The sequence below is a fragment of the Anopheles cruzii genome, chromosome 3 (genome assembly GCF_943734635.1).
Source record: "Anopheles cruzii chromosome 3, idAnoCruzAS_RS32_06, whole genome shotgun sequence".
NCBI classification, from domain to species: Eukaryota; Metazoa; Arthropoda; class Insecta; order Diptera; family Culicidae; genus Anopheles; species Anopheles cruzii.
In genome coordinates this window covers 63,116,552-63,143,847 of record NC_069145.1, presented here as the reverse complement: position 1 = coordinate 63,143,847, position 27,296 = coordinate 63,116,552, and the positions used below count along the sequence as shown (strand labels likewise).

The following is a 27,296-nucleotide window of genomic DNA, read 5'->3' as shown; positions in this document are numbered from 1 at the left end:
ATGCAGATTATCATGACGGAGAAGGAAAAAACCAAACTGGCCTCAACCGAGAAGCGAAAAGCGGACGAAAGCGAGCCGGTCAAGGACTTGAAAAAGGTACGTACCACCACCTTTAGGCAGCTCCTAGTCTCTCTGTGCAACTTTGTATATTTCTGTATGTGTGTGTGCGTGTTTTATGTGCCATGTTTGAGACTTTGTATTTATTGTCCATCGTGGGGTGCTACGCTCCAATGCCAGCACCTCTGCTTCTTTTACTCCATTGAAGACTGGCGTCTGGAAGTGCTTTAACGTTTCTGTCGGTCCCGCAAAGGGAATTCTTGTCCGAAAGAAAGATACCACAAGCGGAGACTTAGATTTTTACCTGTCCCATTACTTTGTAGCCTGACTTACAGCTCAGAATGCAGTGTCGTGTCCCAGAGCTCAAGAAACTACGCGGCGCACCCCAATGGTCCTGAATGTAGTCTTGCTTCGCCAGCCACCAAATGATCCGTGAATTGTGTGCGTGCTGGAAATCGATTAACGATCAGCAGTGTTTTGTCACGTATCGGATATTGGATCACGTTTTAATTAAATACCATCATCATCACGCGATATATGTAGTCGGCGTGAGCAATCACGATAAAGGTTGACGGCCACGTTCTACGTCATTGATGTACACGCCGCTCTCCATGTTTCTTCCCGGAAGGACTTTTCAGCAATAAAGTTTTTATTTCTGTATCCATGTACTTTGCTAGTGGCGGTCACGAACGAGGCTTAAAGTAGGCGCGGGGTTCGGATATAATGAGGTTAAAGTGATGGAACAACGGACACATTTGAAATTACTTAAAACCGTTGAAAATGCTACTTATACGACCTGTTCTCATTATTTAAAACAAAGAATATTTCAATAACATCCTAAGATATGCTAAATTTTGTAACACGAAAATGTCTTTTTCAAAGTTTTTATCAATCAAATCTGGCATTATTAAATTGTCCAAAATTCATTAACAAAGATTGTCGGCGTCCGAATTTAACAATTGTTTCGAACTGTTCATACTAAATGAACATGCACAACTTCAAGTGGTTAGCTATAAAACGCAAATCTCTTGGTAGATTCCACCTGAAGACAAAAATTAATCTAGCAAAATAAGGCTTGCGGGTTTTTCTTTACAGAATCAACCATAGATAAAGCATCCCCACTGTATCGCAAACTTCTCGCAAAGAGCATTTTAAAATATCGCCCAGTCGCAAACACGCACGATTCGTGTAGTTGTACGGTTCACGAGCAGCGCTGGCAGACCGTGAGGAGGACGCGCGTGATTAAGTAAATAACGTCGGCCCCGGAACGAAGGAAGAAATTGAAAACGTTAATTTATACAGTACAGTGTGCGTTATTAAACAGGCATAATGAAAAACTATGACAGCGCTCCACCGTGATATTGGATGCGGAAAATGGGCCTCCACCCGCTTTAAGCCGGAATGAACCATGGGCTGCAAAAGTTAGTCTCTCACCACACGGATGGCCGGAATTTGATCATCGGCACAACGGATGCGGATGAGCATAAAGTTACGTTCAGCGACGGAGCAACTACCACCCAGCAACAGGGCGGTCCCTTCTTTACGGCCCACGTCTACGTAGAGCAATGCCGCACCGTCTCTGGTAGCATATTGTTTATGACAACAATGAATGTTGTCTGGCTCGCAGAATTACAATTTCACACCGGTAGTTAGAAAACTGGTGCGAAAACAGAGAATGTTTGGATCGAATGGTTTATTAAGGAATTGCTTCAGCACCGGGGGAAACCAGGGCAATTGTTGGGCCTGTTTTTAATATGTACGCTTTATGGTTCTGTCAAAATCAAACGATTTGTGTGCCATAAATTGATTTGTTAGACTTTCTCTAGAACGTGTCTTCCTAGACCTTTTCTAGACTTTCATTAATGCCCTCCGTGAGGGATGGTAATTTTGTTTCTCGTTGTCTACTCCGGTGTATGTTAAAGCCGTCCTGCAACTTTAACTATTAAATTTTTGTTAATGTTCTGTCAAAATTGCAACTTAATCCATACGAAATGAAAAACTTGCTTCATATGCTGTAGAATAGCTATTCTTGAACAAAACATCACCCAATTTTTTCACGTATGGCGCGAAATGTTATTCAATTTCTTATTCTTTTGCATTATTGGATTTATTGAACGTACGTTATTTAACATATTTAACGTATACTTGTTTCTTAACTGAGTGCACACGTTTTCAATTCTGCAGTCACTGCTGGGACTATTATCGAAAGTAGCTTAAAAGACGCCGTTCCTTTGTAATAGCGATCCTTGAAATTTTCATTCGATCCTCTCGATTTAACTTTTTCAACGATTTTCCAAAAGTACCGCATCGTAACACTGCATTGTACGGTGTAAAACGATATCGCTTATGCGAACCTGCGCTACGCCCATTATAATTCCAGCTGAGTGGATACTTAAGAGTTTCCACTGCAGTGAAGCCATAAGGAAAACTTGTACGTTTACTATTCATCGCACTTCGGCAGCCCAGTGCCGGCTGGTGCAACATATTATCGAATTTCGTTCACCTGTTGTTCAGTCGCATACTGCTTCCTTCAACTAATATTTGTCGTCCCACCAGTAGTCACTTCAATGGCATTCGGTTTCAAAACTACTCGGAACTGGCGTAGCGTGAAGTGCTTGAAATTGCTAAGTTTATGCTCCGCTAATGGCAGCAGAACGCGAACGACAATTTTCTCGACTGTAAATAGAATGTCCCGCTTTGCCGTTTCAATCAGATTGTAGCAACACGTGGGCCGCGGTTGAAGCCGTATTGAAATCCTTTCGATTTTATAGCTGCAACACACTGCGAGTACGTGCGAGCGGAATTATGTTGCTTCTCAAACACACCGTACACGCCGTACAGAAAAGCACACTCTTTTCAACGACACGCTGCTCAACTGGAGACTCGAGACTGGAAAAGAGCCAACGTGCGCCAAATTAAATGATGCTATGCGGAAGTAGTAACACTTTGAGCGCAGTGCTAGCCCGTGTTCTGGCACTGTTCATCAACACCAACGAACCAAAGATCCGCTGCCGTTGCAACTGCTCCATCCAGACGTTGTCCTTACGCCACATGGTCGCATGCTAACAGCATCCATAATGAATGGACGGATGTGTGGCTGCTGTTGTGTGAAAACACGTGCCTCGTAGTAAGGGGCGGTTATTTATAAACAAAGACGAAGTAAAGATAAGAATTGTGCGTTTTTTATGCCACAATGAACTCTCCACTGGGCTCGTTGGGTAAGACAAACTACACAACCCAACGAACTTTGCTGGAAGAGTGTATGTTGTTGTTTTTGAAGACGAAACTTTTGCGCTTTTTTAGCCACCGCTGCTCTATGCAATGTATGTATCTATGCAACGTTTCGGTTTGCACACCACCAACTAGACGAGAGTCTGGCAGCTTGGGTACATCACGAGGAATATGCAGACTTTTACGATGTATCATAACAAACGCATGGTTCCTTCGTCCCGCTCGAATGACCGGGATTTTCTTTGTAATTTAATGTTTGCTTTCTGTGAGGTTTGTAAAAAACACCACTGCACGACTAAGGGCTATTTATGAGTAAATATAAACATATGATTTATACTTAATCATGTTCTATCACTTTGATAGTAAATAATGAAATTCGGTTACTTTCTTTTACTCCTGTGAATGAAATTGATGAATGAATCTCTAAAAGTGTGCCTGAAAGTGCAGCTGACCAATAAGTTTCTCTTTGAAGCTTTCATTCCGTTGTAAGACTGTTGCAATAACAAAAGAAAAATCAAAGATATTAAATTAAATAATTTTCCTGTTGCAGCTTTATCGTAATATGACCCTCCGGGGAGCGTAGTTAATTGAAAAGTCTCTTCCAAAACTTTTCACACTTATAAAGTTAAGTTTTCGTATCTGTGCTTGGTCACGAGCACGACTGCTAGCTTTGCCAGCTGCAGATGAACAACTTTCTCTCGAATGAACCCCATTTTCCAAAGCTATGGTGGTGGATAATCCTACCCAATGCTAATTTTCAACTGTGCCCTTGCGCTGCAGGTTTAATAAAATCTGCATAACTATGAAGAGAAGAAAGAGGCACAACACGATACCTCGAGCTCGGGTACAATGAAGCGGACAAAGTGCAGATAGACAGAGTTGCATTCGTATTTCACTCGCTTTATGAAGTTGTAAAGAAGGTTGCCACTTTACCAACGCTCCTTCGGGAACAGTTTTCCACGATGGCATTCTCAGTGCATGAGATCATAGTCCTGTTTAATATTAAGTTACGACTTTGAATACTCTATAAAGACATGACATCAACCGATTGTGGGTTTTTTTCCAAGTAGAATCCAATAAATTGATTTGCCACTACTTATGTACTAAAAAGAATATGAAAAGTAAAACGTTTTCGAACCTTTTTCAAAACTAATAATGACATTCAGTAGCAACCAGCAAAATATGAATTAAACTATTCCTGTAGCCAGTCGCTGGCATGTTAATTTTGTTTAATCCAAAACCAAGATCTGTCATTTGAAGAAGATTGATAGTTTTCATGCTTCTTGAAGCTACCCCAGTTGATTGGTCCAAATATTAAATTGTCAATCGTTTTTGACCAGTATCTTGGGGAGGTCCGTCCGATCCAGACATCAGCGAAACCATTCGGGGAGGCCTTTATCTTATCATTCATTCACTATATAGTCATCACTCTTCAAACAGAACCCCTCCCTTCTGCTCGCTTCTTCTTCCGTCGTAGCTGGCAAGTTGCTACTTGAGCCCATGGTGGGCGATCGGTCGAGCATTTCCGCCCTTGCCGATCCTTTCCGAAGCTGCGGAGATCCTTCTGCGTTCGACAGTTTGTAATGGCTAGCGCTAATTTCTTTTCATCTTCCTGGCAGAACTTCTTATATTCGTAATCTTTAAACTGACTTTTTTCACTTGATGTTTTGTGTTGTGTTTTCCTGATTTTGTATGGCTGTATCGTTGTCCCGTGCTTCGTTTCGCTGCCCGTTTAAACACTTATGCTTCTTTTTCTTGTAATTATAGGCTAAACTGGAAACTAAAGCGTTGAAGGCTAAGCGGCCCGGTTTCACGGACGAACGATACCATGAGACGTCGTACTATATTGAAAATGGTGAGTGACCAGTAATTGGAGGACTGTTGTGCAATTTTCTCAATTAAAAATATCAAACTCATTGCCAACGTTTCAACGCATTAGCTCGGGAGCGCCTTTGTAATCAAATGATTCTTTTCATAGGCCTGCGGAAAGTTTATCCTTACTACTTTACCTTCACCACGTTCACAAAGGGTCGTTGGGTTGGCGAAAAGATTTTGGACGTATTTGCCCGAGAGTTTCGCGCCCACCCTGCCGAGGAATACGAACGGTGCATCAAGGCAGGTACCCTGACCGTAAACTACGAAAAAGTGCCAACAGACTATAGGTTAAAGCATAACGACCTCCTAGCGAACATCGTTCACAGGTAATTGGAATTGATTGTTTCTCCTTATGTGTTTCCTGTAAAATATTTCTGTTTCTGAGCAACATTCCGTAAACGTTCATTCGGTCACTGAAAAGGCTTTGTCGACCTTCAGAACACCATTCATTTGGTATCCTTTCTTGACGACAAGAAGGCTCGTTTGGAATTGATGAATTTTCTAAAACCACGCAACAAACCTTTCACGTTAATTTAAACGAGACATTGCAATATTTCTGCAATGCTTTTGCATTCACCGTTTGATTAATTTTGCGATGTTTCTATGCTCATTGTCTCCTTGTACAGTTTCTTTTTCTTATCGACATAAAAAGTCTTATGAATTTTAACAAACCACCTAGAAATGACTGTGGTACTGCAAGTGCGTAACTTTTCATCATTAATGTTCGTCCGTTCCTTCGCTAGACTCTTGTCCACTTATAAGATAACGCGACGTGTCGACGATTCCTCCTCGCAGGTTTCCGTTTTCTTTGGTCAACTTCTGTACGCAAGCACTGCCTAATTTGACCCGAAGGACAACGTTAAACGAACGAATAAACAAGAAGGAAACGAAATGAATATATACGAACAGCGCTGTAAATAGCCCAGACATGTACGGAAATGTACACACGAGTGATCAGAAGGAAAATGTTCTAATCGCGATTATTACCTTCCTTTTCGAATTCCGTAGAAAGCTTGACAAACATACAAACAACAGCACGAATCATTACAAATCCTCAATGCTTACACGTTAAACTTTCCTCATCCTGTGCTTTCCTCATCGTCGCCATTCTTTGCCCTGTAACAAGGAACAATTTGGTAGCTGAACAACCAAACAACATTATAAATACGGCCCGGTCCGTTCTTCTGAGATAAAGAAAAACCAAACATCATTGTCAAAACGAAAGTATTTTATAGGTTTCGATAAAACAGTTACTTGCATTCACCGTGTTTGCGGCTGATAGCGCTCATGCTTATTGGATCAAAAGGCATTTGTTTTGTGTTCTATTATTTACAAAAAAAAATGGTTTACTCACAAAAAATCCCCAACGCCAGCGAAGAAAAATTTATAATTGGTATTGATATGATAGCTGCTTCTTCCTAACTTAAATTGCCACTGCAAGATGTTGTTCTGATGTGATGTTTATGATGGTTTAAAAAGAGAAAAAAGCTGCTGCACTAAAGACCCAAAGTTCTGGCACCTGTTTTTGTCACTGATTGCCGAGAGTAACAAAAATAACTCGAGTGGAAAACAACAGCCATAAAATGAAGTTCACCGTTAACGGGGGCATAGAAAAAGTTGGCATGTTATTTGTTTTTTATCTTCCTAGTGAAATTACAATCGGGATTCGCAATCGGACGAAGTCACTCCCCTGGTCTGGCGAGGGTGGAACTTACGCCACAACGGCAGATTGTACTAAACGATGCTCTTGATAACAGTGTGCTGCAGTCAACTAGTGTAACTCGGTAGAGGCATGCCTAGAACCTGACGTGAAAAACTTTAGCCAACAATCCTCGTATCTACTAAATATACTATTAACCCAGTTCAGACTTTTCTTAGCTTATCCTCTCGGTGTTTGTTTCATGTCAGAATCGGTTTTTATGATGCTCACTCCTTACGATGGTTCGTGAGATAATCAATACCTTGCGGTGAGCGTCAGCTAACTACTTATCCATACTTTTTTAAGTAGTTAAAAGCTACAAATACATTCGTTGTTGAGGCGGTTTATGATATGATATGATTTATGATATGATATCGCACCAACATAGGTCAAAATATCCTAACGAGAATCGGTTCAGTAGGGACTACGCAACATTAATTGCATATTTACCTACTTACGGTGTTCAGGCTCCAAATATTCCTTCTTTCCTTGCTTCTACAACCCTGTTCCTAGTTCCGTAGTACACCAATACTCCAACATTGCTTTCGCGTTATACTAATATGCTCCAAAACTACCGGCTGACGGCCACTGTCTGATTCCTCGATATGTTTTAGGACCTTCTTTTATGTTTTCTGCTCCATTTTACTCAGCTTACGAAACTCAACTCCTCCAATAGTTGATTATACTTCCCCTGAAACCCTTACCAAAATCATCTACATATGAGTGTTGTATTTTCCAGACATGAAGTTCCAGTAACTAGTCAACCAATCACAATAGTGCACATGGACGACGATATTGTGGTTGTGAACAAACCAGCATCTATTCCAGTAAGTGGCTTAAATGACCGCCATTTTGTTTAAATGTTACTATTAATTCGTAGTATTAATTCGCATTGCCGCCAATCGAAGCCCTGTCGTGCACTGGCAGCCGTCGGTGGCCCAACGTGCGTTGGTTGTGATCATGCTTATGTTTGATTTGGTTCGAAAAAACAGTTTCCGATTTCTTCAAATTCATTGCTCACACTCGACTAATGAGCTGTTACTTTCGTCAAAACACTCTCACACCTAACACTAACATATTTGAGCCAACCCGTTCCGATGCGAAATGACCGTTTCGTTTGTTCCGCTTCTGCTTGGCTTACTATGATTTCAATTTTAAACATCTAGACAATCGAAAGCTTCGTGAGTGTAAAATGCAAAATCCGTATACCGCAAGCAACATTTACAGCTAAGTATTTTCAGATAACGCTTTTTTGTTCTGTTCTACTCCAACTAACTGTGGGAACGAGACGGTATACTCGTATAAATGTTTGACCGCCAAAACTACGACTGTGGTTTCCTGTGTCACACCGGAAATACAGCATTTCGCCTTCAAAACTATAAAATAGAAAAAAAGTTAAACCCCCGAATGCGATATCAGCTGCATATTGTTGTCAGGACAAATAATGTTCGCAAAAAGTGTAGTACGTTAAACAGTGGTGGCGACAGGCGGGAAGTCAGATTCACAAATGTCACGTGAAAATTGGCCATTTATCATGGTACCCGTCGACATTGTTTTATTCTTTCACTTTTATTCACTAAACATTCCGCCCGGTTGGTGGTGGCTCGTGAAACCGCAACCATTCGAGGCATTTTTTTGCAGATGGCCCAAGTGCCGATGTTTTATGCCGCCCATTTTCAACTCACGTTGTTGACAATAAACTTTGGTGGCGGGGCCTTGACCGCTTTATGTCGCTCCATTCGCGCGGGGGGCTAGTGTGCACTTTGCTTCGTCTAATGCACTGCATTTCGAGGGAGTTTTTTCATGTTCTGCCCGCACTGGAAACTGTCTAGTCGTGGGTCCTAGTTTCACGGATACATATTTTAAATATGCCTTTGCCTGTCTCTCTTATTTCGTTAAATAAGTTACTTGCCCATCAACTTTAAAGATATTCAAATGATGCAAACAACGTCATAAATAGAAATGAATATCATGCAGAACGATTACTGTTGAAAATGGCGATTAGTATTTTAATTGTCTGATTAATCTTGGTCCCTAGCAACAATTAGTAAATTTTCTTGATAGTTAAATACTTTTTGAAACTGGTACTGAAATTAAGTAGAATTTAAATGAAATTAATGAACGAATTACGGTCGATTTTAATTTTTTCCCTTTTGTTACTCTCACCCAAGAAAAAAAGAGCGTCAGGCACCATCCTTTCTTCGTTTGTGGTTTTGTGGCTTTCGTTGGAAGGTTTCACGTGTCCCGTGCACTCCTCTTCCGCATTGTGTAAACCGTGGCACAGATTATTGCTATCCGGCATGAAAAAAGAATGATAACTTGGCTCTTTTTACCGCAATCCAGCATAGATACGATAATCCGCTTGATGCTTCATCAGTCAGACCGAAAGGGAAGTCAGACCATTGTGCACGTACAGGGAAGGCGCACATCGGAAGCAAAACTCAAAATGCACTTGAGATGGTTCCCAATGGGAGGAAAGATTTACCAATGCGCCCGTTACATTTGCAACGGAGCAGCTGATTTCGAGAGCAAAATCAAAATTGAATTATATGGAACGGACTCGGTTGGTCGGCGGTATCCCTGCTCTGCTTGCAATCACCACCCTTCGGCCCTATTCCCCGGTGTAACGTTAAGCCATCCTCGGAGCCAACGATGGTGAATGTTTCGCTTCAGTTTTGACAAAAAGTATCAACCAGTCCGCCGGGCTGTCAGTTCACTTTTTGGTCCAACGGTGCTCGTGCAGCATTATCCGCCATTCCTAACGATTCCTATTGTGTGTTCCTGTTCCGGGATATCTCAGCGAAGAGCCTTCCTCATCGTGCCAGCGATTGATTGCTCTAGGGATCGCGGATACCCCGGCCAGGACATAATAGGACGTGTCCTGGATGAGAAAAGATTCGATGCGCACGGAAAGCTCGCTGTGGAAAAGTTTAATCTACCATTTCACTGTGGCTGCACTGGGATTACAGCGCATAAAATATGTCAAAAATCTCTTCGCTTAATTTCAGACAAATTGCTTAAAACTGAGATTTTCAACTGCCGTGAATGCATCAACATGTCTCCTATTCGATGGAGTTACTTCACTCTTCAAAGGATCGCCAAAAACCAGCAGATAGACCATAGATTACTTTAATGCTTTCAGTTTGAGGAATTCTAAATCCAGCATCTTTTGAACTAGAATAGTATCCATTTAATAAGTACGGGAAATGGTTCAATTCGAATAATCAAACCGGAACTGGCTTGCTGTTGACATCCGCCATTCCACGTTTTAGTTGATGCTAATGCGACATTACGGTACTTGCAACATCGAACGATATGAGAGTAATGTCGGCGAACCTTGTCGAGAGGCCCGACAAGATAAAGCCCGACGTGATCCTGTTTGTGGCCCGGTGAAGTATGTCAACTGGTTCATATTGCGCTATCTTGTGGCACATATCGCATTATGGTGTAACGTAGCGCTGAGAATTTGTGGGGCAAACGTAAGAGATAAAATTATAATCTGCCAGTTTATGTGTTCCGCGCGCTTCCGTCAATAAATCTGTTTGAGTTTAATCTAATAAAATATTGTAAATCATATCCGCCTCGTCCTATCGGTGGTACATACATGTCTATGTCATCGCAACGAGCCACGTCCATGCAATAATCAGACACTGACAATGTTTGTATTCCACCCGGCGTGCGTGACAACGTGTAGGGATAGCAATAATAAAAGAGGCCTAGAAATAGAATTAAAGAGAGAGAGAGAGAGAGAGAGAGATAGAGAGAGAAAGAAAGAGGAGGAGGAGAGTGAGAGAGAGAGAGACTAGAGGACAATATGTACTTACGTCATGACGCACTCGAATTCTTCGGAGCACGGAGATGCGAATCGAAGGATATCGTCTTCTGTCACTAAGGGCTTTCTTCCTTAAGTCAACTTGTGCAGCACAATCTACATTTGTAGGCTGCCGTTTGGATGACTTTATCCCATTATCAACATCTTCCTGATATCGAGTAGCACCCCCGAGGGGCCAGATTCCTCACCTCCGTGTTTTCTTTTATGTTTAATAGAAGTTCATCCGTTTGAAGATAAGGGACTATGTGGTAGAATTCGATTCTTCCAAATATGTGTGCTTTGCCGCATTAGCTCTTGGTTCAGCAAAGAATTACAACCTCACCTTTGATTCGTCACTAAACTGTGCGCCTTTCACGTTTCCGGAACACCGGTGCCCGGCGCAGAGTGTTCATTAATATGGAATGTCAGTTCAGGGAATGCAGCTTTTATTCTAACGAAAGATACATAACCGATTACTAACTGCAATGCGTTCGTTCTGTGTGTGTGTGTTTGTGTGTTCTTGTTTATGTTTAAAGTTTTTCGATAAGAGGAACTCTAATAACGATCATAAAAATCGTACGCAATGCTGGAATCCGAGTCCCGTTCTCTGCAATGCAACACCGGTGGAGACGCCTGGTCGCCTGTAACTTGCCCGCATTAATGTGATTTTTTTGTCCTCCACGAAATCACCTTGAATGCGGTGAAAACGGACCAAACAAAAGCTTTTGTTGCTGCAACCACTAATTCACTCCCCTTTGTTGTCACATCCACATAAAAAGAGGATAAAAGAGTGGAACAGCAACATTACAGCGCAAATTTCATCGCCATGTTGACAGACCGGAAAATCACCACCCTTCGACCTCAAATCACATAAACACAAACCCAAATACATAACTCCAGACGCGTGGTCGTATAAACGGATTCGTACGGTAGGCTTCAAAACCAAAGGAATCACGCTCTTCGGGTGAGACTAGTAAATCGAAGGAACGAACAATTGAGGATGGCAACACAAGCCGCTAGTGGTCCTGGGGCGATTGTTCGAAAACCTGCACGTATCGTATGTGTTTTCGCTGTGCCGTGTACAATGAGCAAACCCCGATTTCTCATCTCTCGACATTCTTCACTTGCAGCATAAAAAGCACATTCTTAATCATTGCCATTGACACTATAATAATACCCGATACTGTAAAGTAAATATATTAACACCGAACCACTTATTATTATCTGCCCGGGTGTGTATGTGTGCGCGTGTTTTGCGGTGGCTACCCGAACGCCGAACTGGACGCCGAACGGAATCTGTGGCTGGTGTGTGTGGTAACGATCTCGTGACCTCTCTGTCTCTCGTCGCCATGTACTGTAATGAACCGTGCACATCGTGATCTGCCGCCTGGAACTCCCTTGCTCAAAACGCCGGTTGCTGGTACTCTGTGCGCTAAACAATGATTGTACAAAAAAACCATACAAAACGCTCCTACAAACTACGGTTGTTCGGGAACAATCCGGAACTCGCCACCCCACTCCCACCCGGCACCGCCATGACTGTGACTCTGTGTTTTATCTCATTCGCTCATTCGATGTTCGTGGCGGCCGCAACACAGGCACGAGACGCCCGTCTTAGATCATTCGATAAAAATAATCTATGTCGACAATGATCTCGTAGTGCTGGACAAACCGTGTTCGCTGCCGGTGAGTAACCAATAATATGTGACACACTCTGACCCCCCGGGGCTGACCCGAAGATCAGCGTTTTGGTTGTTTTTCTTTTCTATCTGTCCAGTTTGTCCCGTTTCCCTGCTGTGATGTGTCGTATCACCTTCCCGTTTGCTAAGTTTTACTTCTAGAAAAGCCTCAAAAAAGGGGAACTGCACCACAGAAACGACACACGGAACCGTTTGGTCCTTCACTGGTGAACGCGAGCAAGGACGAGCAATGCCAATGCAAAGGGTCGTAGCATTTAGTGTTTCTGAGACCGTGTACGGATCGTGTTTTGCACAGATATACTCCGTAGAGAGCCAATGGGTGGCCCGAAGTGATAGAGTCCCTATTAACATGTTTTGCGAGTAACACTAACTATGTAAACGTAATTCAAACAACTAATAACCAACAACTAATACAGCGTGTGCTTGACTTAAATGCCGGTCTGGTTCGGGATAGATGCAAAATAAAAAAAATCATTTGTTTACTCAACTGGCAGTCAAAGAACCAAGTGTCATCAAGAAAGGATTCAACGCGAGACGCACAGTAAAATCGTGGCTTTTATAAATATCTCCCTCCGTAACGATTTATGATTAAATAACGAGCTTAATGTGCCTATCGTTGCCCATGCATCGATGGTGCCAAAAGAACTGCTCCCTCGGCGACCGCGCCAAATGTGACCTAACACGTAACGCAACATTATCGATGTTATCAAGTTTACGGGTTTTCCCCATCCGGCGCCGGAGTCCCTGGGTCTCCCCAATCTTCTTCCGGTTGCAATGCTACGAGAGTTGTGAAAAGAAAATTGTTTTCACTACGTAAAACGGCTCGGCGGGACGGGGCCCAAAGCGTTCGATTCCCTTGGCGCAAACATTTTGAGCCGTCCCGACGAAGCCCATGCCTTAGATAAATTCTCATCTTTATTCGTTTTCGATTTCCCCTTTCCGGTCCGTTATTTCATGGCGCCCGCTCCTCCGGCACAGGCTGGGGGACAGGCTTTAGAAGCTTTCCTATTGGAGTCGCAAAAAAATGGAACATTACGGGACGGCGGACGGTTCGCGATCGAAGAAAAGTTAGTCCTCTCGCTGGCTTACACACATACGCAGCACACGCAATACACGCACACACACCCCAAGAGAGTGTGAGTGAAGGAAGCGTCATTTCAAATTGAAGGACTCCTGCTAACCGTATCGGTCAGACGCCATCCCAGCCAGACGGCGTTCTGCCGGAGCGTGGCCGAGAAATGTAGGAAAGTCCTTGAAAGCGTAGCAAACGAGAGTGAACCGGTTTTGCGAGATGGGGACACGGACACGGCTCTGAAAAAAGTTTTCACTCAAGGTTCTTGGCTCTTCAGCCTGTTTTGTGCTCCCTGTCCTTATGCCATGCAGCCAATCTCGTGCGGTACAAATTGCTCATCGAAATAGCGAAACTTTGCGCGAGTGTGTTTGTGGAACTTAACACATAACAAGCTACACAATGTGTCCACTCACTGTGAACACTTGACGGTCGTTCACCGTCGCATGTTCGCATCTTAACGACCAGTTAGAATTGTGTCAACTTTTTTAGTTCCAAGCTCCAACATCTAAGCCTAGCCCCATTCATACGGTCCTTGTTTATGTTGTTTCGACAGGCGATAAATTTCAGTCGTTAATTTATGGTCGATCGAGTTTTTTTTTCATATTTTAGTGCGATAGAACTTGTTTTGTTTTAATTGGTTGTTTATTGATAAATAGCAATCAGTGACATAATTTTGCTAAACCTCAAATAGAGAATATTACTTTTGAACGTCATAGCACTTTGGTCATTATCAACCTACACAATAAATTATTGGAAATTTCTCGTGAAACATTACTAAATTGGAGCATCACCAACACCGTCTTGTATAACTACTTCAATACGTTGTAATGCTTTGGTTAATCCATCAACATGCCGAAATGGTATCTGGTGGGATATCTACGATTTACTTTAATCTCCTGGCAAAACCATGATTTCTGGAGATCATTAAACATAAATCACCGAGTTAGGCTTAATCTTTCTTGGTTGGGTCCTCTCTTATCATTTACCATTTTTCAACATGTTCCCACCGCCACTAATTAACTTACAGATCTTTTATCGCTGGTACGCAGGAATGAATCCCGTACGGGGTAGTCCCACATCAAAACCATTTTCCCTTTTGCTTTCTTTTATGAAGTCGGAGATAAGCCTAGATCCTGTGGACCCAGCTCGACAATCATGAATGCAAAACTTAAATCACGTTCCACCTTTTTATGGTTCTGTTTTAAAGAGATTGTCCCTCAACGCACGGTGCCAATGAGCTCTCGACTTTGGATGGTGCGATTTTTTTTTGAACCAACATAAATTTAGCCTCGGGAACGTGGATCGTTTTTTCAACTCCACGTTGCTTAGCACACCCCGTAAAAGAAGGTTGTAATTCGGATGAAAAACCCCGAAAAGGTTGGATAGCATCTTGGATAAGGATTGAAATGGCAATAAATTTAATCCAATTTATGGACACAACCACACATAGCACAGGCATCGTTTACGTGAATTACGGATTGATTTGTTGGTTTTCTGAAAAGGATGCAAATAGGATTACATCCTCAAATGCCTATTACTTGTTTTTGAATGTGCAAAACGTTTTTATTGTTTTTTCTAGTCCATTTGACTTGAAAGTGTATCATGATTTATCGCAGATTGACTAGAGCCGATTAGATCCTCATCACGTTTTCTGACTCTTACCGTTGCCACTTTGACTATTATTCCAATTTCATTGCATTTTATAGGGTCCCAATTTTTTTTTAATGTTTCTTGTTTAAATGCAGAAAAATGGAATTTTTCGGTCCTTGTTGAGGCATTCGTTTACTAGCCAATCCCGAAAACTTCGGTTCGATGAAAGCCTCGAATTGAAAAACAACAACTGCTGATTTAAATTGATTGAAGGCAATTTGAAAGTTTCCTTATTTCTACGACTTTTGTGGCGCCTTTACAGCCATCCGGATTCCGTTCAGATCCGAAGCGACTTTTGTTGGTTCTTTTGTGTGAACAATTTCGTCCTGCAGCGATGTTTGAGAGGACACAATCATGAACCACAAGTAGCTGGACGGTTCAACAAAATTGATAATCTATATTTGACTTTTCTATTGAATACAAAAACAGCGTTTCATTTGTGCAATCGATCGATGTCAGGCAGCCAATCAGTCTTCAACTAAGCATACATTTATTCAGCTCTTTTTAAGTTTAATTTATTGAAAACAAATCTTTTAACGTAAGCTGGGTAAAAAAACCTTTTTCTACAGCCCCGACATATTACTATCGTTGAGAAACGCCGATACCACGTGAAATTCGAAATCACATAAATACATATCAGTGAAATGGCGAAAGCCTCAAAATGTTGTAAACGTTGCATAGGTAACGAAATTCGAATAGCTTCGGTGCACCATTCGGAGCATCAACAAAATTCCGTATATTCATACAATTACGATGCAGTTGTTTGACGCTACAGCATCGCAGCAGCTTCAGCGGATACGAATGGCCGTGGTTGGTGTTCCATGCCGTGCATTTCCATCATAATTTGGGGCCCATTTTGTATGACGTTGCGAAAACTCTGCCAGCAATGTTTGGCGCACCGATCCTACACCGCGAAGTCGAACCAAATGAATAGAAACGATGGCAATCGACGGGTCATAAAACCAACGCAAGCCCCGCATCAGTAAATGGACGTCAAATTTTGCGGAAAGCTACGTGCTGGCGAACGGGTGTTCAACACGAGAAGCGCATTCGTAACAACCGCATCAACAAAACAGGCCACCATAACAGCAAAGAGGACCCCACACCGTTGGTGAGGATTCGTTGTTCGAAGCCGCACCCAGGATAACGATACCCTTACTATTATATCCCACATGCAGCCGTTTGGCTCGACTGCAAACGAAGCATCTAGACGGTGGTGATTACTCCAAGGAATTTTCACGCCATTAGGGCCGTTGTGCTGGAGCGCACACACTGTGGTCACTGGGTACCGTTTTGCACCACCCCTGCCTGTTAGTGCCGGTTCGTGCGGTGCCAATATTACACCACCAGCGTCACCACCTCTTACGATATTGGCTGAGCAGCGCATACTACTAACAGGACCCCAACGAGGGCCGGTGCCATCACGGGAAGAAGCACCCTGATTACTGAGTTCGTGCTGATGAGCTGTACCACTACTTTGCAAAGGCGCTTTTATGAGGGGGCTCCGGCACTGTACGGCGCGCCCGAAAATTGCGCTGACGGCATGTGTGAACGTACTGACCCGCTTAGATTTTTGAAACTAAAGTTAAGTCAATCACCTCATAAAAGTGCAGAACATGGCGTTGGAACGGCTGCTACCGGATGGCACATTAGTGTTTGCAAGTCGCCGAACGTACCGTTTTAATTGCTGCTACACAATTATCCTCCCGGACCACAACCCCTAATGTTTATTATTATGAAAGCACGGAACACTTCACTTTGAATTTGTATTTATCCGACAAACCGAGCAACCAAATCAAACATAAGCTTCGAACTTAGCTTGTGGTTTACTTCCACAAATTTACTCTATTAACCGACGTGGCGTTATCGTTTATTTTGTGTTACTGCTTCGTTTGCAGTTCGCTTGCGCTTCTGATTGTGATCGCGTTGAATAATTAACCGTAGACGTTTATGCTTTCACCGGCCGCCTAGTTATGCTTCCAGCCGTTTGTTTAACCTTTTCAACCTGTTTTACCTCTCAATGTGCCATTATTTTCTTCTAAATGATCAGTAAAAAAAAGGAGCTCGTTCCGAACCGGGGGCACAATCTGTCACGCAAACTCACGCTCACTCGCTTTGCCTTCCCTCGCAAAAGGTTCATCCCTGTGGACGTTACCGCCACAACACGGTAGTGTTCATCCTGGCGAAGGAGTATAATCTAAAAAATCTGCGCACCATCCACCGGCTGGATCGGCTCACGTCGGGGCTGCTGCTGTTCGGCCGAAGCCCCAAGAAGGCCCGCCAAATGGAGCACCAGATCCGGAACCGACAGGTGCAGAAAGAGTACATCTGTCGGGTGGAAGGCGAGTTCCCAGAGTAAGTACAAACGGAACGTCGGACATAGACCGACAGGAAATGATCCCTTGGATAGGGATGCCCGAGAACGTCAATCGTCTTCGTCGAAACATGCAAATTGATTGCTGGACGGTGCACTGTTCTCGCTAGTCAATCGCTCAGCCCGATTCTAATCCGATTTGGCAAACCCGGGTCCGTTCGGAAGCACTTGAGAAGTCCGAGGGCGACCCGGGTTTGCTGTTGATTAAAATGTGTCAGGATTAGGCTCTTGTGTTTCACGATTCGCAGCCTCGTGCCGTTCTTTGTCAGCACTTTAAAGGCAAATCGGAACTTCCGATGGAAATAAAGGTGTTTTAAATTCACTTAGATTTGCAATAATAAATTTAAGCATAAAGGAGCTCTTTAACTTTCTCTATATCGATTCCTGTTTCGGGATATTCGAAATAAATACAAAGTCATCATCAAGTATCTCTCCGTATCAAGCAGCAACCCGTGGTTAGCGGCCAGTGTCATTACGCAAGCAATTAGACTCCCAGCCCCAGGTCCCAACGAAAATAAAGACCCCCTAAAAGCGTGTTGCTTAGTCACGGCCATTCGCACCGTATCGAGCACTCGAGCCCTCGCTGGATAAGCTCGTCCGGTAATTAAATTAACCCGATAAAAATCCAATTCATGTTGCCCGTATAATTGAATCCCCGGCCCCGGTGTCGCGCCCGAAAGTCGGCCACGCACAGGGTAATGGTAATAAAATTATGTTACTGTCTTTGCCGTCGCCCGTCGCGCCCGCCTAAAACCACTGTGCCGGTGGCCAACGGGTGCGTGCGGATTGTCGGATCCCGGTGCCCGAAACAAAACCCGGGATCTCCAGCCGTGAGATCCCATCGGAAGTCTGTCAGCTTATAAGGATTCCAATTATTCTTCGGCTCCAGCGCGCCCGTTGGGTTGGTCGGTGGTGCCGGAAGCTGAGTGCTGGGTGTGTCACCAGAAGACACGGTGTCGGAGCGGGGGACGTGACCATCCACGACCATTCACCGACCGACCGAGACGGGAACGCTAATGGATACTGGCGACGCTCGCAGGAAGGGGTTTTGCGAACACCAACGTATGGTGTGCGAAGACTTTTTGCGACCCACTTTGGATTTTCCCTCACCAACCTCGCGCCACCGTGCTGTCAGGCAATGCGAGGGGCAACGGAAATGAGTTCTTCTCGGGGGTTGCCATGAGAGCGGGTCGCCGTGGCTCCGTTGCGGCACGGCGTAACGTCGGTAAAACCGATGAGGCTTTCGCCGTCGCCGCCGCGATTACGGATCGCCTGTAACGCCGCCCGAAGCGGTCTCCCGGGACGGAGGAAGCGGACGAATCAGCTAGACGGAGGGATTTGATTTAGTTTCAGTTTGACTTTACTGATGGCGGGATCTCTCATATCACATGACGCTGTCGCCACCATCCTAACCAACCCGGTGCTTTCCCCCTCTTTCTCTGCAGTGGCATCATCGAGTGCAAGGAGCCGATCGAGGTCGTCAGCTACAAGATTGGCGTTTGCAAGGTTTCACCCAAGGGAAAGGAATGTACGACCATATTCCAGAAGCTCGGTTTCAACGGAAGCAGCAGCGTCGTGCAGTGCAAACCACGCACCGGCCGTATGCACCAGATTCGGGTGCATCTGCAGTACCTCGGTACGGGACACGGCGACCACCACGGCAAGCCGGGGGAATCCCGTTTTGCACCGGCCCTCATTGCTTTACTCTTTTTCCACCACCCGTAGGCTATCCGGTCGTCAACGATCCGCTGTACAACCACGAGGTGTTCGGTCCGGCCAAGGGCCGCGGCGGTGACATCGGCGGCAAGAGCGACGAGCAGCTGGTGAAGGACCTGATCAATATTCACAATGCAGAAAATTGGCTCGGCATCGACGGTGACTCGGATTTGTCAATGTTTAAACCGATGAAAAACGATCTGGATGACGTGAAAGGTAAGTGGTGATCCGAGCGATCGCGGTAAGCAGCAACCCAAACGGAGTTGTGATGGATCCTCTGCTAACTCGGTGCGGATGCAAATTGCAGGGCAAATCCTGTCCGATGACGACTCGGAGAGCGTGTCCCGCGAGGCGTCGCCCTGTTCGGAAAGCCCTCGGCCGGTGTCGCTGGGCAGCGAAAGCCCCCACGAGAATATGTGCGCCTCGTTGCTCATGGCGAATGCAATGGCCGCGGTCGCTGGCACCACCGTCGGGAGTGGCACGAACACCGGCAGCACCGGACCCGTTGGCACTGTTGTCGTCGGTACCGCCAGCACCACCACCAACACCATCGTCGGTGGCCGAATGCAGTCGCAGAAGGTAATTAAAACATTTACAGTTGGGGAACTACCGTTCGGGTTTGCCTTCGTTTTGGCCCACCCATGGGAGGAAAATCGAACAATCCTTCGAATTGCAGCTCAATGGTGGCCCCTCGTTCCGGCGTTGGTAGTCTGTGGATGGATTTAGAACACAGTGGTTCAAACAATTTAACTTTTTCTAATGTTAGGGTGACAAAAAATTCAAAACTTTCTTCTAAAATCGTGTCCAACCAAAAAAAAAATACGCCACCTACATACGGATTGGTGTCGAAATTGGCAGCGACTCCGTTGCGGTGCTGTGCCTTTTAATTTTAAACAATCTTACCAATTCGGTTTTCGTAGGTTCATTAAAAACTTTTCCCGTCGCGTCACCAGCTGCGGCGGGACCGTACGATGGCGCGTCCCGAAGATAATGAACGCATCTCAACTGCAACTGTCTTGGCGTGATAGAAAGTGTAGAGAGTAGAGAAGCAGAAAGAAACTCATTCAAACCGATTGCTCGTTCCTAGACAGCTCCCGCATTCTTCGGCGAACGACCACCGCTAACGGTGTTCCGGCAAACATAGATTGCTTGCCGCACTATGCTTGGCCCCGATAATAATGTGGGGTGCAACTGGTACCATTTTCTTTGGCAAGTTCACTGAACGGCGGCACTCTTGTCTTGCGGGGTGTCTGCTCTGCTCGAAAATACACATTTATTCGCGAATGTTTTCACATTTCACGAAGACGGTTGAGAGGCACCTACACGACGCTCGCGGCGGCGGAGTGACGATGGAACGATGAAAATTAAATTAAATACCAACACGGTGGCAATGGCCACCCGTTTGGCAATCGAATCAACGGTAGGCGATAGTTCTGACACTGACAGCAGCTAGAGACCAGACGCACGTGATGTGCAAACCTGTTGAAGTGGCCCGTCTTTGACGGGGTGCCGTAGAGCAATCAGAACAAGACGGTACGCGAGCTCGGGCACCGTAAATGGGAACTATTTCGGTGATAATGATCCTGCAACCGCCTTCAGCCATCGGTGAAGGCCAAGGGTGAATTTCATTTTCCAACCTTTGAGCCGTTATCTTCTACAGGCTGTCGTCGTGTTCGGTGCAGGTTATTTTCAGAAACAGATGTACTGATTTGATAACTTGGTGAACGGTTGTCCGCTTCGCTGATTCAGAATGTTATTGTTTTAGCTATCACTTTTAGTCACAACCAGAACCCAGAAGTTGAAATGCTTGAAATGAAGAAACTTTACCATGCTCCTGAAGCAAGCTCTAGTCGTTGCCAGCGATAAACCGATCGTCAATCCTTCCTGCCCGTGACCGGTCTTCTGTTAACGTCCGTAAAACTAACGATGACCAGCTGTAGTCACTCCGGCACTTGCATACGTATGCAGTTTCGGAACCACACGACACCTCCACGTGTTGGACTCCACGTGTCACGGAGTGTCATGGTTGTCACCTCGGAGATCGTGTGAAGTGTTGTTTCAACAGATGCGACCGGACACAATTAAAACAACGACCGTGTGCGTGTGGCCTGTTCCAGTACGTCACAATTATCATTAATTTATGGTACAATTTGCCCACAAAGCTTCCCCGAAACTTCGTTAGTTAGCCGAATGGGCATAGTGGGACGGGACACACGAGTACGGCAGCTTCATACAACATTCAGCAAACCCTGTCGGTGACAGCTTCATAATGCAGTAACGGCAAACTTTAATCGTTCGTGCTTGGGGCCTTCAGGATGGGAGGAAACGGAACACCATTCAAAAGCCTCCACTTTGGCGGGCAACTTCTGTTCCGGATCTCCTAATTCCACCCACCAGAAATCCGAGAATGCCGGTGAACATTTGAATACCACCCGGGCCCCGGCCAGTGATAGTAGTAGGTAAGCGGGCAAGCAACGCTCCGGTGCTGGCAAACAACGGTTCGTCCTTATTTTGATGGCTGGCGGTGTGTAGCTTATCTTCGGACGGAGACGTGCCACCGCACGGAATTATAATGATGTTTGCTCAGCTTGGGCAAATGGAAATGTAGCGGAAAGAGAAATCATTGATGTTAATTAGACATGATTTAGACTTTCGTTCCGGTGCTTCAACGAAGCGCCGTCTTGAGTGCTGCCACCGCACCCTTGAGGTTTTGGGGCGATAGATTTAACTCACAATCTTGACCGAACCGCGCCCGGTTTGCTGTGCGTTAGCGCAAAGCTTTGAAAACGGTACGACCTACGGCGGGCTATTAACTTATTTAATCAATTAATTATTTCAAACATTGCGAAGAGCGCTCTTTTGTGGCAAAATGGTCTGGACTTCAAATCTGTCAAGCGTTCGGCTCTCCGGCCGTAAGGTATCCGCGGCTTTCACAATGCGGCGCCCACCGGCGGTCTGCGAATACTTAATAGCGTACCCGGATTATCCGACCATTAATAAGCGTTCAAAGCAATTGATTGGGGTTTATGTCGATGCGCATTCCGCTAGCGCGGAATTAGAGTCATTTCATCCTGCTCCAGAACCTGCTGCAGCTGCATTCCGTTCGCGACATTGTACTGACGAACCCGAAACTGGGCCACCGAATGGAAACCATTAAGAGGGACAGCCATCAGACAACGACGCCACCACCCGGTATTACGGAGCACCCCGTAAACAGTAACATATAATTAATCCCCGTGTGCATTAATCTCGCTTAAGGTGCGCGCTAAAAGGAAATTTGAATGAGCACCCATTCCATATGTCCTTACACGGGCGGCGGCTGCACTTCCTGGCTGGCTGGCACACAACGGCCAGCATAATTTGTTTGTTCGTAATGGTATTCCCGTTGGCATAACTAATTCGATTGCCCATTCATTAGCCGCGCGTACCGTCCGAAATGTGTTCCACGTACGGTGTTCCACCGGAAAGCGCCCAGCATTATGCGTTGTTTTTACCTTTTAGTTGGATCCCTTTCTCCTGCGCCCGCGCGCGCGCTCCGTGAAGTGGTCGAAGCTGCAAAATTTGTTGCCCATTATCACGACGATGACTTTGCTGCCGGTTGGGCTGCCCGGCCGCCCGGCGATCGCTGGCCGGACGAAAAACCCGGAAAACCACCCATTTACAGTCGAAATCTAATATTAAAGGGATTTTATTGCATTTTCGCAATTCTCCTCGCTATCACAGCTATCCACCGCAAGCTCCGTACACGTAAACACGATTAGTATCTCATTATAAATGGATACCCGGAATCCCGAATCCCGAATCCTCTGCCCGCAATCGCCGAGGGACTTATGTGCACACCACCCGCCCGGTGTCCGGTTTTAAAGGATGTACGAGGCGAGGCTTGTGGGGTTTGAAATATTCAATTTGTTTCATCCCGACACGGTACCGAATTGCCAAAAACCAACGTGAAATCACCAAAAACCGCCGCCCTGCCGCTTTGGGTCAGCTCGCTTACGGCTGAGCAGCAAGCGGAGAGACTAGAGCCCGGCACGCCACGGCTGCGGTTACGCCACAACGTTGTGGTTATTTAGACTAATTTTCACCGATCCCTCCTCCGTCTCGCGTGTGTAGGCCAACGCTCAAGTCTGTCGTTAAATTTGGTTAGCAGTTGCATTTCATTTGCCTGCGAGGGCTGCACTTTCGTTGACGGCGCGTTGCCGAAGCCCCCTTTTCCCGTGTTCCGTGGTGTGTTTATCTACGCTTTTTGGGGGTTTCGTTCGAAGCGGAAGGACACTGACTTTCATAACGTGTGTGGATATGTATGTTCACAGCGCACAACGACTGCTGCTGCTTGGGAGTGCCCGAAAGGTGCTAGCTCTTCGCCCACCACAGCCGTCGCCGCCAACACAGCCGACTCAGCCACGCAGGTCGACGAAGCGGCAGTCGTTGCGTTTCAAGAGTGCAACAAATTTGCGACAGAGCAAGCATCTGCTGCCGCTGTTACTGCTGCTGCTATGGCCGCTTCCGGTGCTAACGTGAGTTCCGAGCCGCGTAAAGTGTGCACCGTCTAGTGTTTTAATTAATAAACTTCTCATAACTGGCCGGGCGCCGATTGTGTGGCTGTGTGCGGCGCACTGTGTGAAGATTGTTTTTAATTCATTCATGCCCCGTTTGCCTGTTACATCCATTAACCAAACCAAGCGCCCCCATATTGCTTCCTGCAACCTTTCAGCACCTCAAAGCGGTAGCGACTAATTCCTCTGGCTTTCAAACATCCGTTTCGCAAACCGTAGCGCTCCACAACAAGCTCGGCGCACGGAGAAAATCTGTAAAATCCACCTCAATTCCATTGCAACTGAGCCAGCGCCGTTCGCCGCTAATTCGTTCCGTAACGCGCTGGCTCTCGCTAGTCCGTCGCCCTAATCCCACCGTAGATTACGGTCCGTATCAACATCGTATTAACATCGTGTGACTTGTAGAGTGTTGTGCATTCCCCAGTCTCACGATCACCTAACCCTGGCAGTGTGTCTGTCCACCAAGCCGTGGTACCTCAATGTCCTCGTTCGTTTAAATATCTGTGTGTGTGTGTGTGCCTAACATTTTTTACTCTTCGTCCCCGTAACAGTGGGTTGCGGTGTTTGGCCACCTGATATTAACATCTTTCTGTTTTCTCTCTATCCCTCTTCGATGCTCCGACCCGGCAGGTTACCGTGGCCACGCAGACGGGACACGAATCGCCCGACTTGGCATTTAATCCGGACAAAATGACAAGCGACAAGCACTGCTACGAGTGCAAGGTGCGCTACCGGGATCCGAAGCCGCAGGATTTGGTCATGTATCTGCATGCCTGGAAGTACAAGGTAAGCTGCCAAGGGAGTATAAAAGTCGACCGGAGTGAAAACAGCTCTTTAATCACGTTCAGTAAATACGGTCGATTTTATGTTAATATCTGTCGCCGTTCAGGTTCAGAAAGTACCGTCCACTTACCGAATAATCTAAAAAGTAATTTAATCAGTATTTTGTATAGCATCTCACCATTTTTTCTATCTTTTAATCGAGCGGACATATTTTTTTCTTAGAATCATACTATTAATTTTTTTTAATTTCTGTTACTGATCGTTCCGCATTGCCCGAGGGTTTTAAATGAGTAACGGGTTTCAAATTGTAAATACTCATTAATTTGCGTTACTGACGGTTGCGTTAGCTATAGTGCTATAGCAGCAAAAAAAGTCCTGCTAATGCTTCAGACAATCAGCCACCTCAAATTGGTTTAAATAACAAATCCTCCTAGGATTGATGTGACTGTCGGTTCGCCCTCTGTCGACTCTGTCGGCACATGGCAGCCCATTTCCAAAGCTTTGCCGAATCATTGAAATCCCAAAAGCAATGTGCAATCCATTAGAATGGCCATCAGTGTGTGAAAGAGACAGTGCTCGAAAGCGCAGAAAACCGCACGAATTGCTTTAATCATTCTGTTTCTGTGGAACTTCACAATGATAATTTTGTTTGCCCATTTTCATGCGAGCAAATACGCGATCCCTCCCTCGGTGCCCATCGAGCGCCACCGACGACAGTCGTCAACGGCACACGTTTGCGTGTGACACGGATGACAGGCATATGTTGGCGCCGTCGGAGGCGGCGTGCGAGCAAAAGGATAACATCGCGTGGCGGCCCACCAGGATGGCCGGACCAGAAATGTCCGTTCACTGTCACCGTGGCTACCGCAAATCCATCATAAGTGGAGTGTGCGCCACTTACGCCACGGATGCCCAATATCCGCCGGCAAGTTCTAACCCGCCGCCTAAGCGTTCCGGTTGATGGCTTACTTCGTACATTTCTACTTTTCACCCTTTTTTATTTGGCTCTTACTTGGGCCCGTAAACGATTCGCATTAAAACGCTAAAAGCCGTCGTAATGCGGTACAGGAAATTATCATTTCCATGGCGGTGGCGATGAGTTGGCCCATGTGTGTTTGTCTGCCCGAACGGAGGATGTCCATCACGGTAATCCAATGGTAGGGATTTTATGCTGCTCGTATGGTATTTCGCTTCTTCCTTTGGAAACACCTCGGTTCTGTGAAGAACAGTATTGCAGTCCGTTTAGTTAGTGGTACTAAGTTCTACATATTTTTTAAATATTTTTACAACCTCATATTTCACCGTACTAAAAGCCAACTTTTGCATTGTTACCATTTCAGGGCCCGGGCTGGGGTTACGAAACTGAGCTGCCCGACTGGGCTCGAGTAGATTGGCACGAGACGGACTTTGAGTAAGCATTTTATCGATAAGCATTCAACCAAATGTCGGCACCCTTCGGGCGCTCATGAATGCTCATGAATATGGACAGCTGTGAACAAGCAATGTTGAAATGCACATTAAAATTAAACGAAAAAACTCATATTTGCGTGTGACTACGACCAAAACAAGTGTGATTTGATCTTGTGTTCGTAAATGCACAACAAATTTGTAGATGACATCAAGTGACAGGGAACAATAATTTGTTTCTTTTGTATCGCAATACGCAAAACAAGACACAAAAAAGACATTACAGGAAAGATCGAGCTGCTGCGCGCTTAATTGCTGGCACGCGCTGTAAGACGATAGGCAAGCATATTGAAAATGTACAGATTGCAGAGCTGTTGACAAAGAGTGTAAGAAACAAATGACAACACCACACGCAAGTCGAGGGACTGGCGAGCAAAGATTCCCACAGTTTGAAGGGGAATTACGAAGGAAACGGCCGCGACTCGTACCGCGCGGCCTGCAACCATCTGAGTACGTCGTGAGAACCGGCCCCATGAATGTCTCGGAACATTCTTAAGGTCACTAGAAAACCGGTACATTACTTTATTTTTTTTTTTCAATAACAAATCACAAACGAATAAATGAATGTTTCAACATATGAATCATCACCCATAGGCAACTAAATTACACTCTTAGTTATTGCAATTTTTGTAGCACTCGAAGCATTGGTCGTCGTCTTTGTTTACCTAGAAACAATTGTTGGAATGTTTAAAGTTTTGAGCACACACTGTTAGATTTTCTAAAACTCTTTAGTGTTTCGATAAGTTTAATCTGTAAGCAATTATTCTGGATAACGATAACGAATAACTCGTTTACTACGAAGAATCATCCTGCAAACAAACCTACCGTTCGGCGAGCCTACGTTGAAGATTAGCACAACCGTTCCTGTGTTACATGCACTTTGTTGCTTCAGTTTATATTTTAAATATCTCAATTCTATAACTCCGTTATGCGCCAAAGTTTTGGTCAACATAGAACTTCATCATTTCTTGTGTTAACTTGATAGAACGGTTAGACTTTCCCAACAATTGGTTGAACAATGAGCCAACAGTTTGATATTTGCTACTGTCCACCATCGTTTAAATAATATCAACTACTAGTTTATTTCAAATAAGAAAACTAATTACACTTTGTTTAACCGTATCCATACACTAATCTGTACAAGTCAACTCTCATCTCGTCCGTACCGTTTTGGCTTACAATGTTTCGTTCAAAAATCAATAAGTTTTGTTTCGGTTAAAATCGCTAGTTAAGCTTTCTTCGACCTCCTCCAGTTGAAAGCGTACAACAAGCAACATCTGCGCCGATTTGGTGCGTGTGTTGGTT

The 27,296-nt window shown here is 45.0% G+C and overlaps 1 protein-coding gene across 1 annotated transcript; it reads left to right on the top strand.

The window, feature by feature from the left end:
• Positions 1-25,985, top strand: LOC128270753 (pseudouridylate synthase RPUSD2-like). Its single transcript, XM_053008169.1, has 12 exons — positions 1-96; positions 5,056-5,143; positions 5,267-5,489; positions 7,602-7,689; positions 17,230-17,450; positions 18,915-19,105; positions 19,195-19,401; positions 19,493-19,764; positions 23,499-23,706; positions 23,910-23,944; positions 24,372-24,527; positions 25,865-25,985. The coding sequence occupies exons 1-12, from the start codon at positions 1-3 to the stop codon at positions 25,937-25,939; spliced, it is 1,860 nt and encodes a 619-aa protein (XP_052864129.1). The 3' UTR covers positions 25,940-25,985.
• The last annotated feature ends 1,311 nt before the right edge of the window (positions 25,986-27,296 follow it).

Excerpts from the sequence above, each read along its gene's own strand:
- LOC128270753 (XM_053008169.1), top strand. The coding sequence starts at position 1 with ATGCAGATTATCATGACGGAGAAGGAAAAAACCAAACTGGCCTCAACC. Across the intron at positions 23,707-23,909 it reads CGCTTCCGGTGCTAACGTGA|CGGTAGCGACTAATTCCTCT; the intron begins GTTCCGAGCCGC and ends AGCACCTCAAAG. Across the intron at positions 24,528-25,864 it reads TGCATGCCTGGAAGTACAAG|GGCCCGGGCTGGGGTTACGA; the intron begins GTAAGCTGCCAA and ends TTACCATTTCAG.